This window comes from Canis aureus, chromosome 24 (assembly GCF_053574225.1).
Source record: "Canis aureus isolate CA01 chromosome 24, VMU_Caureus_v.1.0, whole genome shotgun sequence".
NCBI classification, from domain to species: Eukaryota; Metazoa; Chordata; class Mammalia; order Carnivora; family Canidae; genus Canis; species Canis aureus.
Window position 1 is genome coordinate 39,700,741 of NC_135634.1, and position 20,626 is coordinate 39,721,366.

The window sequence follows — 20,626 nt, forward strand, 5'->3', positions numbered from 1 at the left end:
AGGAGGGCCTAGCTCCTACCATGAAGGAGGCCTGTAGATCAGAGCCATGGCTAAAGCACAGCCAACCCAATTAATGCATGCAAGAAATAAACCTTTGTTGTTGTAAAGCACTAAGAATCAGGGATTGTTTGTTACTATATGGATCTGGCTAGTAAATTGTGCATTTTGGTATTTGTGATATTTTGCTGGTTGCTAGCAAGTCTCCTTTGTCCCACTTTCTGATATTTGTGTTTCCCTGGCTATTCCTAAATAACAGATGTCTGCTCATTAATGGCTCTAACTATTGTTCTTAATGTTTCTGGGAGGTCTCTGGATTGACTATCTCAGAAACATCTGGATACGGTCTTTAAAAACACAACTCACTGGCTGCACATACAGAGGTCTTGACTCCACAGATGTGATTCGGTAGTTGTCTTTAGTGTGGGTTCTGGAATCTGCATATTTTTAAAGCCCCACAAGTTCTTACAATAAATTCAGGAATTAGTTGTATATTATATTCCACAATCTTCAATTTGCTGTAAGCTAATCATCTTTACTGGTCTCTTGAACTTAGAGGTACCATTACCTTTATTGCTTACCCTTGGACAATGGCCTTTGTATCCAATTTATTTTAGTCCCATCCCTTTGTCCTGCATTCATAGCCTGGTCATATAAAACTAGCAACTCAGACCTACTATTGTTTGAAGTATGCATTGAATTTCTCTTTGGAAGAAGTGTGTGAGTGTGTGCGTGTGTATCTGTGTGTGTGCGTGTGCATGGACATATATGAACAAAGGCATTCAGAGTTAGATGAAATTGTTTTATGCTGAAAAAAATGTAATTTCGAAATGAAGCAGCAGAGCTAATTATCTGTCTGGAAAAAGGCTCAGGCTCTATTTAGGTCAAAAGTAACAGAGAAATTGCTGATACAATTATTCCTAGTAACTGTCTCATAAATGCCTATGTGCATTAACACATGCATAAATCCCCTCACGAGGCTATGTTACTCGGAGTGAGATGACTGTCTAAATAAATCCATAAAGCACTCTTTGTGCAGTGATATGACAACAGAAATAAGGAAAAGATGAGGATGCAAAATGATTGAAGGCAAAGTTACACAAAATCAAATATCTATGAGAAAGATGAAGGTTACAATCATCGCAAGTTAAAGAGAAACCTTCCCATTCCACCACACCCATCCCCCTCCTCCACCACTTCTGTTCCGCCTTAAATTCTTAATGATTTTTCCTAAACTATTCCATTTAAGTAAGCTTCATTTATTTTCTGATGGATGTTCTTGAAGAAAGCACGCAAAATAAAATACGTGGCAACACTGACCAGGCTTAGGACGCTTACAACCACGATGTGGAAAGCTCCACCCACCCAAATCCTTTGACTTCATTCATGCTTCTGGATATTCATTGCTCAGGATAGTGCAGGCAGCTTCCAGCCATCTTAATTTCATTTTGCAAAGATGGTATACTCATTGTCTGAATATCCACTCAAAATATTCAGAAAAAAGGAAATAAATATAAACAAATATTTTTGACTGTGTGGCAAGTCATTGTCCAAATTAACGCCAGAATCAGAGTCTCCTGTTCTTGCTGAATCCTTTCTGGCTCTATCCACTATGGTCATATAACTCTGCTATGTCCTCAACCAAAGAGGGAAAGAAAAAAACTCATTTTCCATTATTGTTCCTGTTAGAATGTAAAACTTGTGACAAACATTATAATGGTATGAAAGATACAATATAGAGAATGATAGAATCTTAGCTTGAATTTCATCATGTTATAAAGGCAGAGCCAGCCAAAAATTTAGGTTAAAAAAAAAAAAGAGTTTAAATAAACTTATGTCTGGAAAGGTAGACTCGACAGGCTTCCAAAATCCATATACTCAAAGCTACTTTTTTTAATATTCATATCTGTCTAAGAAAATCAGTGGGATGTTTTCAACAATGTTTCTTTTTGCTTCCTCTATTGATGAATAAGCATAAATGGGGAAAACTCTAGAAAAAAAAATCTAAAAATTTCACATTGACACTCGTGTCTTTTTTTCTTCATCCAAGAGTCACTATTACTTAATAACCTAGAGAAAGGGCCAAGAGTCATTTCCTATATGAGTCACTGAGCTTCGAACTGAGATTTCTTATATTTTAAGACGTTTGATCGAACTTTCCTCCGTAAAACCTAAGAACCTTCCATTTAAAAACTTTGCTTACTCCATGAAGTGTTTAGAACGACCCCAGGATCACATGATACTTTCACTGTATCTCTTTATTTATTATTATGCTATTTAATTCTGTGAGGCTAGCTTATTAGTAAGAACTGAGTTTCTAGTATCAGTGAAGGTTTCTGGAGAGCTCCCAGAGGTCAGCAATTGCAGCCTTGCTCTTTCTCTCCCCCCTGTATTTGGTCATGACACCTCTTTTGTTGCTCTTTGCCTTGTTTTCCCCAAAAAATCAACCAGGTAAAGAGCAGGGATGGTTTTGAGGAAGTGGAGAAGAGTGTCAGGTGCTGCCCACTTGACCTCAGTCGTGTGTCAAAAGACAGCCCAGGCGAGTCATTGTCACCGGCCTCCTGCTTGCTTTTTAAGGCACCCACAAGGTTTCCCTTAAGGGAACGCGATGGAAGCTGACATGCGCCACTGCGGGACTTTCTTCTCCTTTAGAATACTATGTTGACAGTATCTGGATGCCAGGATACTAGGGTGGCTGGAAATAAGTGTTGGGATTTCCGATGATGATAATCAGGTTACGTCCGCTCTCCCGTCGGACCCGATGCACAAGTAACAGCCTGTGCCGGGCCGGGCAATGCAGATGCTCCTTCCCCACCCCGGTCAGGTCAGGATCCGAGCTCCCCCGGGGTCGGGGGTGGGGTCGGGGTCGGGGTCGGGGTCGGGGCTCCGCCGGCTCCCCTCACCCTCCCGCGGGGCTCTGCTCTGTCTTGCAGCATCGGGGGCGACGTGGGCCGCGGCCACGAGGGGAGCTACGCGGGCAAGCATTTCCGCATGGGCTTCATGACCATGCCCGCACCGCAGGACCGCCTCCCCCATCCCTGCTCCGGCGGCTTCTCCGTGAGGTCCCAGTCCCTGCACTCGGTCGGGGGCACAGACGACGACAACAGCTGCGGCTCCCGCAGGCAGCCGCCCCCCAAGCCCAAGCGGGACCCCAGCACCAAGCTGAGCACGTCCTCCGAGACCGTCAACAGCGCCGCGGCGCCCGGCAAGAGCGCCAAGGGCCCCGAGCGGCCCGAAGGTAAGACACGCCCCGACCTGGGGGGCGGCGAGCCCCTGGGCCCCGCACCTGTGGGGTTGGCATGTGCTTGGGCCCTGCACCTGTGGGGTCAGCATGAGCCTGGGCCCCACACCTGTGGGGTCAGCATGAGCCTGGGCCCCACACCTGTGGGGTTGGCATGCACCTGGATCCCACACCTGTGGGGTCGGGGAACCCCAGGGCCCCGCACCTGTGGGGCAGGATGTGCCTGGGCCCCGCACCTGTGGGGATGGCTTGTGCTTGGGCCCCCACCTGTGGGGTCGGCGTGCCCCTGGGCCCCGCACCTGTGGGGATGGCTTGTGCTTGGGCCCTGCACCTGTGGGGTCGGCGAGCCCCTGGGCCGCACACCTGTGGGGTGGGGGAGCCCCTGGGCCCCGCACCTGTGGGGATGGCATGTGCTTGGGCCCCGCACCTGTGGGGTCGGCGTGCCCCCCTGGGCCCCGCACCTGTGGGGTCGGTGTGCCCCTGGGCCCCGCACCTGTGGGGTTGGCATGTGCTTGGGCCCTGCACCTGTGGGGTCGACATGTGCTTGGGCCCTGCACCTGTGGGGTCGGCATGTGCTTGGGCCCCGCACCTGTGGGGTCAGCATGAGCCTGGGCCCCACACCTGTGGGGTTGGCATGCACCTGGATCCCACACCTGTGGGGTCGGGGAACCCCAGGGCCCCGCACCTGTGGGGCAGGATGTGCCTGGGCCCCACACCTGTGGGGATGGCTTGTGCTTGGGCCCCCACCTGTGGGGTCGGCGTGCCCCTGGGCCCTGCACCTGTGGGGTTGGCATGTGCTTGGGCCCCGCACCTGTGGGGTGGGGGAGCCCCTGGGCCCCGCACCTGTGGGGATGGCATGGGTTGGGCCCCGCACCTGTGGGGTCAGCGTGCCCCCCTGGGCCCCGCACCTGTGGGGTCGGTGTGCCCCTGGGCCCCGCACCTGTGGGGTTGGCATGTGCTTGGGCCCTGCACCTGTGGGGTCGGCATGTGCTTGGGCCCTGCACCTGTGGGGTTGGCATGTGCTTGGGCCCCACACCTGTGGGGGCGGCATGAGCCTGGGCTCCGCACCTGTGGGGTCAGCATGAGCCTGGGCCCCGCACTTGTGGGGTTGGCATGTGCCTGGATCCCACACCTGTGGGGTCAGGGAGCCCCAGGGCCCCACACCTGTGGGGCAGGATGTGCCTGGGCCCTGCACCTGTGGGGTTGGCTGTGCTTGGGCCAGGCACCTGTGGGGTCAGCATGCCCCTGGGCCCAGCACCTGTGAGTCAGCATGCACCTGGGCCCCACACCTGTGGGCTCTGCATGAGCCTGGATCCCGCACCTGTGGGTCAGGATATGCCTGGCCCCACACCTGTGGGGTCGGCATGCTCCTGAGCACCTGCCTGCCCCCCTGGGTCTCACAGGTCTGCCTTCCCCTCAGACAGGAGGCCTGGGGCCCAAGAGGCCTTTTGTTAAGGTGTCAAGGAAGGACACCCAGAGGGATGTATTTATATCATCAGAAAGGGAAGGCATCCTGTTGCGTATTTTTTTACCCCCTTAAAACTTCAAATCAGGGATGCTTGGGTGGCTCAGCGGTTGAGTGTCTGTCTTTGGCTTAGATTGTGATCCTGGGGTTCTGGGATCAAGTCCCATGTGAGGCTCCCTGCAGGGAGCCTACTTCTCCCTCTATGTCTCTGCCTCTCTCTGTGTGTCTCTCGTGAATAAATAAAATCTTAAAAAAAAAAAAAAAAACAGCTTCAAATCATTAGGAAGTGGTTTGGCCTCGAAAAGGTCTAAAATTTCTATTTTCTTGCTTTGATTAGTATCATTTGTATGGTCACAAAAGCATTATGTGATTCTTAGAGGAACATTGTGAGGCAGAAAAATAGAAGGCAAATTGTAATTATTTTAGGACTGGTGATTCGGGACATTTTGGTGGACTGCCTTCCAGTGAATATGGGCACACACGCTGTGTATATATTCCGGTGTCTACTTCAATCTCAATCTCTACACTCTACCCTTACCTCTATTTTAACTCAGCTATTAAATGTACAAATCTCTCTCCTCCTCCTTGCTGGCCTAGGAGGGTGAATTAGGTCAGGTTAACCAGAGATCTCACAGCCCTTTCGTCTACCTTGAGTAAGGAAATTTCAGCTTGTCTAGGTTTCTCCTGAGAGTCCCTTGCAGTAAGAGCAGTCTCAAGTGTGTGTTGATACAAGCGCATTCAGATTTTTGTGCGTTAGCTGCAGACAGCGGTTCAAGGTTCCCTGTGCCAGCTTGAAAGTACCTTTGGGCCAGGTCCTCATTGTTCTCTCATGCTGTTTGTCCCTGACATTCTCCACAGGAGGCTTCCCCCAAGCCCCCAGGGTGCCAAGTGTCACGGTGGTTTGCAGCTGAGAGTGGAAGCCGAGGTGGTCCTTGTCTCAACTGGGAAGCTGTCTTTGTCATGTGGGCTCCCCAGTCCTTCATATTGTGGTCTAATCTTTCCACAGAGGCTCAAGCCCATGAGATGGGGTGCCCATGACTCATGTCACATCTCTTCCATCACCCTCATATTTCATTTCCCCCAGCTTGGTGTCTATGCAGCTAAAACTGAAAAAAAAATGAAAGCTTCGAGGCACATTAAAGAATACAAATAAATGCTTGGAGGTGGAGCTAATCAATGTATCCTACAAACAAAATCTCCACTAAGGCTGTTTCTCCTACTACACATACATGTAAAAACATGACTATATGCATATGCATGTGAGTACATATGTGAATAAGAGGGATGTGTATTTACAAAATTGAAATCATGACGCATACAGTTTCATGTTTTATTTTCACCTATTTTCCTGCGACTATTTTCCATGGTGTTCAATTTAAGAAACACTATTTTTTTAAATCTTTTTTTTTTTTTAAGATTTTATTTATTTATGAGAGAGAGAGAGAATGAAGCAGAGACACAGGCAGAGGGAGAAGCAGGCTCCATGCATGGATCCTGACGTGGGACTCAATCTCAGGTCTCCAGGATCACACCCTGGGCTGAAGGCGGCACTAAACCACTGAGCCACATGGGCTGCCCTAAGAAACACTATTTTTAAGAAAAGACGTGTACATCATAACACTTTATTGAATCATTTTTCTCCTTGATAAGTACTTAGGTTGGTCCAGTTTATTTTGCTATAATAAATAGAACTGACACAAATGTGCATGCGTGCATGCATGTGTTCATGTCTGTGAGTCTGTTTGTACAAATCTCTTTATTTTTTCTCTGCTGCCTTAAGAATAGATCAGAAGACTCCATTCTCTCCTGATTCAAGGTCATCAGTATGTCCTTCAACTTGTAACACATTGGTGTTTGTAGAAACAAACTAGGTGTTTCATTTACTTGTTAATACACTGAAGGACCCTAGAGACCTAAATATCGTTCTTAGGTTTCCCCTGATGTTGTTACACAATGTCTTTCATTTCCCTTTATTTGCTCTGATCTTATTTCCAGAAGTCCCCCCACTCCTACCTTTCTTGCCAAAAAAAAACTGCATTGCCAATGATGTTAGATTATTTACAAAAGAAGTTTACTGATTTCAAACTCAGTTCTCCATAGGATTCAGGCTTGAGCGTAATCTAGACATTGAAGAATCAAAGGGAAATAAAAGAACCTCCTCAAAGGAAGGGGAAAGATGAAACAGAGAAGGAACATAGCCAGTAAGGGATGTGTTATCAAGCACTGCAGTGCTGCTGGAAACATCTGGAAGCAGTGTAAAATACCTGCCTCAGAATAGCCCCTCTCAAGACAGGGGGAACCAGGGGTCTTCACAGCATGCAGAGATACATGAGGGTTGTCCCATAGAAGAAACATTTAGGTGGTGATTCAGTTACCTTGAAAGTAGAACTGATTAACAGTCATTTGGGATGCCTTAAATACCTAATTCCTGTGGGAGAGCAGCTCTTAATTTCTTTCAGATCCCCTCATCATCTAAAGATCTAGGATTTCAAATACGTACTTATCAAACAAAAGACAATAGCTCTATTATCTTTACTTCTTCCGAGGACAGGAGAGGAGACAGTGATTTCGAGCAGCACAAAGACTTAAGTGAGACATGGAAAGCTGCTTGATCGGTATGAGACTTATTAAACACGAGGTCCAAGTTCAATATCTCTCCTCAAAAGGAGCTCTAAGTATGGAATGAGATGCTTTAGTGGTCGTACTTGTTTGAGGATGGTCAGTGGACCAGATGGACTACTAGGATCCAGTGCAGAAAATGTAAACTTTTTTTTTTTTTAATTCATGAGAGACACACAGAGAGAGGCAGAGACATAGGCAGAAAGAGAAGTAGGTTCTCTGTGGGGATTCTGATGCGGGACTCGATCCCAGTTACCCCGGGATCATGACCTAAGCCAAAGGCAGATGCTCAACCGCTGAGCCACCCAGGTGCCCCAGAAAAGGTCAACTTCTATAGAAGAGTGATTCTCGATGCAAATTTCACCTCTTCAGAACACTTAATAAAAAGACACTTGCAAAACTGGATATATTCGAATCTCCTCTACCAAGTTATGACTTCAATAGCAAGAGAGAATCAGGGCTCAGTTCAGAGATGGGGAAAAAATCTTGAGTCCAAATGCATGTGTATATATGTGTACACTCAAAGCCAAAAGCATATAAATATGTAGATTGTTCTTTTATGAATTCTCAGTTCTTTATAACCAGGAGTTAACTGGAGTTCATTACAGAGCATATGTTTTCTTTACAATTTTTCTAGCTATCAAAATTATAACAAAGATTTAAAGTGACTTCTATGAATCTTACTTTGTCTTGTCTTTTTACATTAAATGTCAGCAAAATCAAAATATTGATTCAGTGGCATTAGAATGATTTCCATGGTAACCAGCTTCTATTTAAGTAGGGGATTATGACTTCCCTGTGGATAAAAGTAAAAAAGAACTGGACTTGTAGCAAAACAGCTTTTTAGAGTAGGGAAAAAATAGCTTAATGATGAACACGCAAAAAATTACATACCAAGAAAGTACAATTTAGTTTTTAAAAAATTGTAATTCTATCACACTAAAAATATACATTTATGGCTCTATTTTAGGGTCTTCTACAATAGTAACACCTTTAAAAATTATACAGTGGAGAAGATATACTGGCAACAAGTATGTGATAAATATTTTAATTGCTCTTTTTTTTTTATTGCTTCAGTGTAGTAGCTACTTAGTATGAGGAAAGATTGGATTAAATAAAAAGAGTTACCTGGAAAAGACGAGAAGCCCTACCAGTCATATCTCGTGTATGACCCAGAGCAAACAGGAGCTGAGCAAGCTTGCATTCTCCACCCCCACTGCTCAGGTAAATGAGCATCCCACTCATCATTTGAGACTCTGTGTGGTGCAGGCAGAGACTGTACTTGGAACCAACGGGCATTTGACTTGGGACAAGTGATCTAATGAGACTATTTTGTTACCTTTAGAATGAGAATAAAGGACTGAAAATTGATGGTTTTCAGTCACAGCCTGGCTCCGTCACAGCCTTATGACAACAGAGTGGAATAATGCCCATAATGCGGCATGGTAGAAAGAAATTGCTCTACAATGATAAATTAATACTATTTTAAAGGTGTGCTTACTGCTTATTAATAGGCTTGAATAACAAAATTTGGGTTTGGTGCAACACATATGTTAAAAACAAATAAGAGAGGAAAAGAAAGCCTTCCCCCAACACACACGCACTGTCCATCTTAGGCTTATAATTTTTTATATAACAGTCTGAATAAACAGGGAGGTATTACCCAGGTGTAATAATCTTTTCATGACATTACGACATTCATATAATATTTAGCATAATGAGGAAAATATGTTCCCTTGAACATCAAGCACTTCTACACTTTTGAGTCCTTTAGAAAATACAAAGTATTATTTTTTTAGTTGTGCTATAATTGACATATAACATAGTAGTTTCAGATGTACGACATGATGATTCAATATTTGTATATATAGGAAAGTGATCAGCACAATAAGTCTAGTTAACATCTGTCATCATACATAGTCACAGGTTTTTTTCTTCTATTGAGAACTTTTAAGATTTATTCCCTTGGCAACTTTCAAGTATGCAATACAATATTTTAACTAAAGTCACCATACCATATATTGCATCCCAGGACTTGTTTATTTTATAAATGGAAGTTCGTGTCTCTTGACCCCTTTCACTCTTATCTCCCCACTTCCTAAGACTTCTATTTGTTACGACTCCTTCTTTCGGGTCTTTTTTAATGCTTCATTTGTAATGTTGTTTCATGATTGCCTCTTTACAAAACGATGAGAAAATGTTTTTGAATTGGGATAGATTTCCTGGCTTCTGATTTTCCCATCTAGAGATGTTTATTGGAGTCAGATCTGTGATTCAGAAATTGGGGTACCTGCAGAAATTGTTTAGAATCATGACCGTCCTTAAAACCTTGAAGTGTATGGAACCAATGTGTAGAATCAAAGTCTAAACTCATCATAAGATCTCTCCCTTAAAAACAAAACCAAACAAAAAACCAAATCCCTTTCTCCAGTTACCACTTGAAGAGACTCGCAATCTCTAACTATGCTGTTTTTCAGTCTTCCATCTATTTAGCCAATGCTGTAAGCACTGCTAATTGTATGGAGATCCGGTGGCAAACAGAACAAGTGGTCCTTTCCATCATGTTACTCATCACCAATTGGGTTTCTAACTTTGCAACTCAGCCTTCCTCTATCACATCAAGGAGCAAGCGCTGACTTAATGAAATCCTTTCTTAGAAACCAGAAAATCTGGCATGACAACCATGGGGGCTTCCTCCACGTAATTAGTTGTTTAGCTCTGGAAGAAACAGTTTAACACATTTTAATAAAGTGTTGTTCCTACAAAGAATATTTGCTGTTCTTTCGTTGTTCAGGGCTGACAACTGAAAAGGTGCCCAAATCTGATTTTCTACCAATAAAGCTTCAAAAGCAACCAGAGGGCATTTAAGGAGAGAGGAGGAGAAGGTTGTGTGTGCTTATTATGTTGGCGAACTTTCAGGCTTCAGAATTCTGGTTAGGGAATCTACGCCAGCACCACTCAGGGCCAGCCATATACTTGTTTTTGCCTTCTCAGTGACTAGCCCAGATCTTGGACATTTATAAGGTTCTTGTACAAAAATGTTAAGACTATTCCTTTTAGAACTCAGCCATATTAGGGAAGTAGGGGTGTTAGAGGTGTCACATCAGTGCTGGCAGCATTCAGCCTCCTCATCTACAAAATGAGAATAACAATACTGATCTTTTTTTTAAAGATTTTATTTATTTATTTATTCATGAGAGAGAGAGAGAGAGGAGAGAGAGAGAGAGAGAGGGAGGAGAGAGAGAGAGAGAGAGGCAGAGACACAGGCAGAGGGAGAAGCAGGCTCCATGCAGGGAGCCTGATGTGAGACTTGATCCTGGGACTCCAGGATCACACCTTGGGCTGACGGGCGCTAAACTGCTGGCCCACCCGGGCTGCCCAACAATCCTGATCTTGCGTGGTAGGTGGAATGGCATCCAAGAGGGTATCTGAGAGTCACATTTCCTTGTGTACTCACCCCACCTATTCCCTGGAACTGACAAACCACTGATGGCTTGCGGACGGAGGGGGCAGTGTGGCAAGGCATACGGGTGACCTCTAGGAATGGAAAGTAGTCTCCAGCTAAAAACCAGTAAGGAAACAGGGACTTCAGCTCTATAACTGCAAAGAACTGAATTCTGCCAATGACAAAAATGAGCTTGGAAGGGGATTTGACCCCAGCATCCCCAGACAAGGACACAGTCTGGCTGCTGTGTGGATGGGCAAGCTTGTGGGACCCTGAGCAGAGAACCCAGCCTCCTGGGTTCTGACTGTGCCCAGACTTCTGATCTGTAGAACCATGAGCTAAGAGGACGGTATGGATTCTTAAGCTGCTGTGCTTGTGCTAACTTGTTATGTAGCAATGGAACAGTAATCCATCTTACCGAGTTACTAGGCAGGAAAGGCGAGATGGGCCAGAGGATAGCTTGCCTTCCTCTCTCCCACTGGGCTGTTCTCTGAGGGAGTGAAGTGGGGGGTTCAAGCAGGATCAGTGGCTTTCCAAACTTCCCAGGCTGGACCTTGCAAATGAATGAGATGAAGGATCCCTGGAAAACGCTGACATATCAGGGCTCTTGAGTATCTGCTTAGGTGTTTGTAGTTTTGTTCAGATCTTTTCCTGAGAGGGTCCTTTCTTCTCACTCACAGGTTTTGTTCTTTCAAAGGGCTCAGCAGTGGCTTATCGGGTGGCTTTTGGAATGACTCATTTCGACGGCTGCGGCTTGCCTGCTTAGGACCTTTTCCACATAACAAGTGCCACTTGTATTTCACAGTGTGTGCCCAACAAGTGCTCAAAGCCCCGTGTAGTGCAACACTAATACAACACAAAGAAAGGGGGGAAATGAGCTCTCGAAACCTTCAGAGCTCCGGCATTGGATCGGGTTCTGATGTGCATTCTCATAGTTGTAGACATGGGATGTGGGAGATTATCATCGGAGCCCCACATTCCTGGATTCCTCTTTCCAGGGTGACAGAACCAGAAGCTGCTAGGCTTCCTGGTGGAAAAGCCATCTGTCAAACCAGGCGCGGCTCAGACGGAGACAGGGTTGTGCATCCACAGCGTGTGTGATCTTTCTCCAAATGTGCCCTGAGGCCCATGAATGAAACAGTTTGCAAATCAATCATCACACAACAGAGCTCTCTCAGTCCTTGCCTTGCTTGTTGATTTTGGTCCAATGAACTACCTTGTCTCTAATGGTCTTACCCAACATCCTTCTATTTAGAGTCCAGATCTGGCCTCGATTATCTCAATGTCTTAGATTTGTCAGAGCATTTTTGTCCATGTTGTTGGCACAGAATGATATGCCCCTGAGAGACCCATAAAGCCCCAAGTTCCTGAGTGTGGTGATCAGGTCATTGGGTGTTTGCTTGTTGTGCAACAAATTAACACAAACTTAGTGGCTGAAAACAATATACCTTTATTATCTTATAGCTTCTCTGAGTCAGGAGTCTCCTCAGGGTCCCCTAAGGCTGCAATCCAGGGGCCAGCTGGGGCTGGGATCTCATCTGAACCTCGGAGTCCTTGCCAAGCTCATGTGGTTGTTGGTGGAGTTGATTTTCTTGGGATTATAGTACACATGATAGGTTACCTCTTCAAGGGTAGCAAGACAGGGACTCTCACTTTTATTCTTTACCTTCAGGAAAGGCCTGAATCTTCTTTTAAATAGCTCATCCAGTGACACCTGGGTGGCTCAGTCAGTTAAGCATCTGCCTTTGGCTCAGGTCATAATCCAGTCCTGGGATGGAGCCCTGTATTGGGTTCCCTGCTCAGCGGGGAGTCTGCTTGGCCCTTCTCTTACTCAAATAAATAAATAAAAATCTTTAAAAAAGAAATAAATATCTCATCCAGGATAATCTCCCTTTTGATGAACTGAGTTTACTGATTAGTAACCTTAATTACAATTGAAAATCCCTTCACCTTTTTCCACATACTGCAACTTAATTATGAGAGTAATAAACCATCATATTCACAGTCCTGCTTGCACTCAAGGAGAGAGAATTATACAGGATGTAAGTCACAGAGTGCAGGGCTCTTTGAGCAGTCTAGAATTCAGCCTCCTCAGAATGACACAAAGAATATGTACACATAGCTTTTCTAGAAATCGGTCAACTATCCAGTTGAATACTTTGGAAGTCAGTTTGTGGAAAGTTAATTAGCAAAGTGAGAAGCAAACTATAATTCATTAGAATAATACAAATATCATAAAATAACCTAAGTAATTAGTAAATACAGGGCACAATATAACTCCCCTCTTCATTTCTCTTTGTCTTTCCTTTTTTCTACATAATGGAAGCCACCCCTGCTGCAAAATGCCTGGACTGTTTTATTGATTTGAAAGTGGAAAAATCTCATTTCTTTTGGCTTCCGCCTTTACCTGGAAGACATGAAAATATACACTTCTCAGTCCCATAATCCCCATGTGAAAGGACTTCTAGCACATAAAGATTCAAGACACCAAACTAGTGCAAATATTAAAAATTGTGGTGTGTACAAATGTCAGTCTATTTGATCATCACTGTTGATTTTCCTGGTTGGTGAACTCTCTTGTTGACTCACTGGGCAAGCTTGACCCAGCATAGTCACTGGCCCTAAAAAACCACATAGATGTGGACTAGCTAATACATAGTATCCTTGATATGGTGATAGTACTCCCCACAATTTGGCCTGTGGATACCCACAGGACCCCAGGACTGTAGGGATTAGTGGTGGTAATTTATGCTATGTAACTTCCTGTCTTCTACCTGCCCATCGAGTAGCATTTTGATGACAAATAAACGTGAGACTACATGTTCCCAAGTTGTGCAACTTCTGAATTAAAACAACTGCATCAATTTCCAATTGTGGGTATGTGGACATCTGAAAGCATCCATCCTCGAAGGAAGGGGAGAGAATTAAATGTAATCCTACTGCAACTTTCCCCATGGTCTCTGTTTTTGTCTGGTCTCAAGCTTGGATAGGTATTTATCTCTTCTTTGCAATCGTGCAAAAGCATTAAGGAGTAATGCAGTAAGTTATTAAATTACTAATCACTAAAATTCTGTAAGAAAAATGGAGGAAAGTGTTGATAGCCTGCCTTCCTTAAATAACCTCTACCTCTTTTACTTCCTCGTTTCTCTGCAAATCACTCACTTCTCTATTTCTTTAGACTTCAGTCTGGCCCCCATGTCCTGAAGATAACTGACAGCACCATCAGTGCAGAGTCTTTGCACTTATGTAAGCACGTACCCTGTGTGTTAGCGTAGCTCCATTCCAATCTTTCCAATTCCAGGCAGTGTCTTTCTGAGAATATTTCTGATAAAAACATTTCTTCTCATTTGATTATATAAAACATTTGATAATTTGCCAAATAATTTATATATATGTATATATAGAGATTTATATATATTAATATATATAAATATAATTATATTCATATATATATATATATATAGAGAGAGAGAGAGAGGTATGATTTTCTTTATATCTATATTCTCCATCTCATAGATAAAACAATAATGGTAATGGGAAGGAATCTTTAGTCAAGTAGTGGGTGGACTTCCTCCAAAGCATGTTGGAAGTAGGATTAGCTCATTTCAGACCAATCTAACCTTGATTACTGATCTAACCTATTTCTGATCTTGACCCAGTGACCTCCTCAAGCCACCGTCTTACATGTCTCCTTATTCAGCTGGTTTCTAAAAGGCCTTCTGCATGTGCTTGCTCTACTGAGTCAACTCTCATTGGTTTGAGATGAATAACTTACTATCTGGCTCTATCCTCACCATGACTTTGAATCCAGTCTTCGTTTCCATCTCAGTGGCTTCCTTCTGTGCCTATCCTTTGCTACTTCTCATCTGCATGTTAGATTATTGGTAACTACCATATTGGTAACCCCTCTGCTTTTTTTGTTGTTCATGCACCACTCTTAGTGGTTTTCTTCCTGACCACTGCTCTCTAAATCTCCTTGGACAATATTTCTTGCTCTGCCTGAATCTAATGTCTCCAGATTCTACCCTTGGATCTTATCTTCTACTCTGATAGTTGTTGAATAAATAAGTGATGAATCCACATACTCTCCAAATGTCTGATTGAATCTCTGGATACATGTCTATCTGTAGATATCACAGTCTTCAAACTCATCATTCCTACACTGAACCAGCCATTTCCTCTATGTTTCTTCTCTTGATACCAAAGTTGGAATGTAAGAGCCTTATCAGATTGCTTCTCCTACCTTACCCCTGACATATAATCCATCATCACATGTACCCAGTTCTGTTCCTCATGCCTCCCATGTCTGCCCCTCTCCATCCTTTATAGCTTTTACTCTCCCATCTCAGACCATCATCATTTCTCAACTGGACAACTGTTTGCACATTTGACTCCTCTCCTTTCCTGCAGTCTCCTCTTCTCAAATCCACCCTGCTTACTACTTCCAGAGAGATTTTATCACCTGCTTATCCAGTCATATCCTTATCCAGCTCGTGATTTCATTGGTTAATTTGTTATCTTTTCATCATTTACCTGATAAAAGCACAACACATGAGCTTAATCTTTATCATTTTTCCCCTACAAGCCTGCAGATTCACATCTCCCAGTATGCATGACCTTGGTATGGTCCCAAAGTACTTCATTTTCTCTGAACAAGTCAAGCTTTTTTATGCTTCTGGATCTTTCTGTGCATGTGGAATTCCTCTTGTCTGGAATGCCTTTTCCAGATCAGTCTCCATAGCAAGTTCCCACTCATCCTTTAAAGCCCCAAGGCAACTGCCATCACTCAGGCCCAGTTGGGTTTACAATACAGTCACCTATTCCAAATGATTTAAACAATTAAATTGTTTTAGGTTTGTAAAACGTTATATTTTTCTCCATTGTTTTACATTTCTGAATCTTGTTAGGTACACAAATTAATTATGGGTGGTGGCAAAGAATACTGTTGACGGGCTATAATGTGTTATTGGTACTGTATACCTTTTAAGTTTATCCTTATGTTATAAGTCAAAGAAGGTTCAGCCTGTGCCATTCAGATTAGGCATAAAAAACAAGTTTCTCCATTGAGATGCTCTAAATAAAGACCTGAGATTCCTTCCCCTTCAAAGACTTTTGGAAGTTGGCTTTAATCTTCCCTGTTCTCATGTATTTTATGGTTTCCCTCCACTATTTCTGTCATAGTCTTAAAGGCCAGGGACATCCTCCAAATTAGTTCTGTTTTTCCATTACAAAGGCATCCAACTACTGAGCAGTTTGTCACTCTACCTTCAAGAAGAGTGTGTAAAGCCATTTTTTAAAGCAGAGAGACTGCAAGTGTGCATAAATCTTGCCTTTAATTGACCTCAACGAAGCATCCACTTATTGTAGAAAGAGTGCTTTGATTTTATGGCCCTCCGTCTGTACCGAGAGTTACTATACTATGTACTGCTTTCTATGATTTTTCTTGATAAGTGGGAAGGCAGTGATTTAAGACAAGCTTTTTAAATTTCTTTATTGTTATTAATATGTATTAAATTAAGTTGATTATATGGAGCAGAACATGCGAACACATCACCCTTTGGAACCTCTGCTTTCTGACAACTTCATCTAATAAGAACAGCTGAAAACAAAGAGAAGAAAAGTAAAAAAAAAAAAAAAAAAGAGAGAGAGAGAGAGAGAGAGAGCTTAGAGGAACTAAGCTCCTTCTAGCACTGAAACTTGTGAATTTTACAGAAAGTCAATTACAGGTTTATTTGTTTTAACTTAGTATACATTTGTTTTCAGGTCTTGTTTTTCACATCCCCATAGCATATTAGAAGCAATGAGTGATCATGAGAAAAAGAACAATAAGGATTGTTTTACTTGATACTAAGAGGAGAGAAACAAAATTTCAGGAATTTATACAGTTACTGTCAAGTCCAAGAGCATCACCCACTCAAAATGCCCTGATTACTCTCAGCTTGTATTACTTTCAGTGTTAATAATGGTGATGCCCCCGAGGATGTCATTAGTCAACAAATATTTATTGAGTATCTGCTATTTGCCAGGCACTATGCTAGGTAACGGAGAAACAGGAAAGATATGTTATATCCCCTAAAAGACATTATACCCCAGGAAGGGTCACTGACATTTAAACAAGCAGTCACAGTGAAGTGGGACCACAATACTGGTTGGTGAAGTACAGGGTCTGTTGTGAGCATAGATCAAGGGCACCCACCTCAAACTAGAAGAGGCAGAGATGGCTTTTCAGAACAAGTGTCTTTTTAAACTGCTGAAAATAAGGATTCAATATATTTTTATTTTATTTTTAAGAAAACACTGCCCAGTGTGGGGCTTGAACTAATGACCCTGAGATCCAGAGTCATATGCTCTACCCACTGAGCCACTGAGTCATATGCTCTACCCACAGACCCAAAATGCAATGTATTTTAGAAATATTCTGGATAAAAATGCTTACAATGAAAAAATATATAGCTACCGAATGAGAATGCTCTGATTCTTTGGAAAATGTGGCTAACCAAGCTGAGTTATATTCTCATAGTTTTAAGCAACCAAAGATCTACTGTCCCTATATAATCTTTATTTGGGGAGTTCAAATGTTTATTTTATCTTATGGAATCTTCCATCTTTATGAGATACAAAACACTGGATTATCTTTAGAAGAAAGCTTAGAGTACATAAAGATGAAATTCAAACTGGAGATACTTCCATAGAGTAAATCGATTTTATATCCTTATATTAAATAGCAATGAAATATTAAATTTACATGTTGCCCGTTTTTGCATATTTCAGTTTTATTTATCTTCCCTAACTGTGCCTGGTTAATTTGGCTATCATTATTTCTATGATATAGAAGCTTTGGAAAAGAAAAGGAAATATATGCTTCTATCTATGTTTGATTAGATCAATGCCATATGCCATATAGCTCTATTCTTTAGTTGGTCTGCTCTCTTAAATGCTTAATCAACTTAATCAAAATTTAAGTTTCTGTGTCTATGGAAATCTTCGTTTTAGCAACATGTACACACCAGCTTGACAGTGAACACAAGCAGTCAAATATATTTATTTTATATAAATATAAAATATATTTATATTTTAAATATAAAATTAATTGCCATATTTTATATTTTAAATATAAAATTAATATGCCATATTTTATATAAATATAAAATATATTTATATTTTAAATATAAAATTAATTGCCATATTCAAAAAAATAACTGAATAAAGAGTTATGATTTGGTTAACATGGTTAAATGAATCTGAGGTACTGAGGCCACATTCTTCTATGGTATCTTAAAGACTGTAAATATAGAAATAAGCAACTTCTATCATCTATAATCTAGGACAAGTGGAAGGATTGGCATGTCTCTCAGGACCCAAAGGATGTGGGAATTCTGATGGTAGCCACTGAAAACATGTTGAAGTCCCCCCACATGGAAACAGTATATTCTGAGAGGCAGCTGCTTGTGATCTCTGTGGTTATTACTTCGACTAATATTTATTGAGCACCCATTATATACCAGTTATATACCAGAATGAGATAACATTCATGAACAAACTTTTGAAAGTGGTGCATACCTTCGAAGTATTTCTATTCTAACAGGAGTACAGCAGTTGATAAACAATAGACATAATAAGTCCATAAACCTGCTAGCATGCTGGAAAGTTATAAGTGCTATAGAAGAAAGAAAAATCTGGAGTAAGGCAAAGGGATCCAAAATTCTGGGGCAAAGGCAGGCACATTTAAGTAGAGAGAGAAGAAACGACTTCATTCTGATATTGAAGATACAGATTCGGTCTAGGCCCAATCAAGAGCAACCACATAGTAATTCAAACAAGGAATATTTACTGTAAAACACGTTCTTGTCTCATGGAGTCAAAGAATGAATCTCACAGACAAAGGAGAGTGATTCAGGTGATTGAAGTTTATAAGCAAGGATATAGAAAAAGCTCTCAGGAGTGAAAGGGGTCTGGACAGGATTTCTGACGTGGGCCTCCACTGATAGTCTTTTATTTGGAACTGACTAGGGAGCTTGTGGTCTTATCATTCTTGTGACGCTTTGGTTTGAGTAAGGACTGGTGGTAACATCTTTAATGGTTTATTTTTTGGGTCTGGTTATTCTTTGTTGGTCACAGGTGACTGTCATAAAAAAGACCCCCCCCCCACACACACACACCCTAGAACAGGTGGTCTGGTTTCCTTACATCTCAGCATTTTTGGGATTTCTGTGAGCCTGATCCCCTAGCTCCCTAGCTCCCCCTACCTAGCCTCACCTGTCCCTTACTCATAAAGACTTAATAACTATAACAGGATTAGAGTAATAGGAGGTCAACTAGTAAGAAGTAGAACAGGTGGCAGAGAATATAGGAATAGTACAGGTGAGAAACAGCCCCTATGTCTAGGGCTGAGATAGTGCTCTCCAGCCAGAGCTGACTTCCAGGCATTGTTGGGTGGCACAGTTATGGATTATTGGATGGTGGAAACATTCCTATGGGGGTACCTAGGTGGCTCAGTCAGTGAAGCATCTGGCTTTGGCTCAGGTTATGATAGCAAGGCTCTGGGATAGAGTCCCACATCAGGCTCCTTGCTCAGTGGGGAGCCTGCTTCCACCTCTGCCTCTGCCTGCTACTCCCCCTGCTTGAGCTCTCTCTCTGCCAAATGAATAAATAATAAAATAAAAATAAAAAAATAATAATGAAAGAAAATTAAACCACTTATTTAAAAAAGAGAAGAAGAAACATTCCTTTGGAATTGTGCTCTTGCTGGAAATCTACCTCCTGGAACTTATCGGAGAACCTCCCTCTGATGTGGTGGGGAGGAAACTATTCATAGGGGTTTCTTATTAGAGTTATTCCACCACAAGAGCACTCAGGGTTGAGGAGACTGATGTAGGTAGCTGTTGGCTTTTGGAGTTCAGGCTAGAGAAGCTGCATGCTCTGCAGGAGCTGGACATGGAGAAGCCACTTGCATGACAAGAGTTTGGCTAGTGAGCTGCTGGAACCAGGAAGCAGAATCCTTTTTTTGCTGCAATGTTTTTCCAGCATCTTCTACTGACAAAGCTTAACATTGTGCCAGCTGGCCCAGGAGAGGATATTTAAAGAGCCTAGATCTCTTGTCAGAAGCAGGAAAAGAGGATGCATTTAAAAGTGAGAGACAATCAATTGATAACTTGCACAGACAGTAAGGAAGTGGGGATGTGTCTTATGTTGATATCTGAAGGGAGAATGTTCCAAGTAGAGATCACAGATGCTACAAAGACCCAAAGGCAGGAAGTCCATAGGTAGAAGGTCAGTGTGGGGGAACATTGTGGATGAAAAAGACAAAATCAAGGGGTGCCTGCGTGGCTCAGTCAGTAGAGCATGCAACTCTTGATCTCAGGGTCATGAGTTCAAGTCCCATGTTGGACCTAAAGCTTAAAAAACGAAACAAAACAAAAAACCCAAGAAAGAGATGAGAGAGAAAAAGAAGGTGAGACCCTAGAGGACCTTCCTTCTAGGCCATTATAGGGCTTTGCATCCAAGGCACCCATTCAGAGGGTGGAGCAGAAGAGTTGCATTAAGTTTGAAAAGAATCATTTTAGTGACTATAGTGAGTATAGAGTCATGGGCTTGGATATAGAATTGGAGAGACCTGTCAGGAGACAATTGCAGTAATCCAGATGAAAGATGATGGGGGCAGTGGAAGTAAAGAGAAATAGTCAGAAAAATGTTACCTTTTCTTTGTTTTTTTTGTATATTTTTTGTTGGAGTTCGATTTGCCAACATATAGCATAACACCCAACGCTCATCCCGTCAAGTGCCCCCCTCAGTGCCCGTCACCCAGTCACCGCATCCCCCCCGCCCACCTCCTTTTCCACCGCCCCTTGTTCGTTTCCCA

General features: G+C 42.7%; 1 protein-coding gene across 4 annotated transcripts in view; it reads left to right on the forward strand.

The window, feature by feature from the left end:
* Positions 1-20,626, forward strand: part of NYAP2 (neuronal tyrosine-phosphorylated phosphoinositide-3-kinase adaptor 2) — a 263,289-nt gene that overhangs the window by 104,248 nt on the left and 138,415 nt on the right. For all 4 annotated transcript variants that reach the window (XM_077869001.1, XM_077869002.1, XM_077869000.1 and 1 more), the window contains one exon: positions 2,931-3,235. In XM_077869001.1, the coding sequence (XP_077725127.1) occupies positions 2,931-3,235 (305 nt within the window). The remainder of the gene's footprint in view (positions 1-2,930; positions 3,236-20,626) is intronic.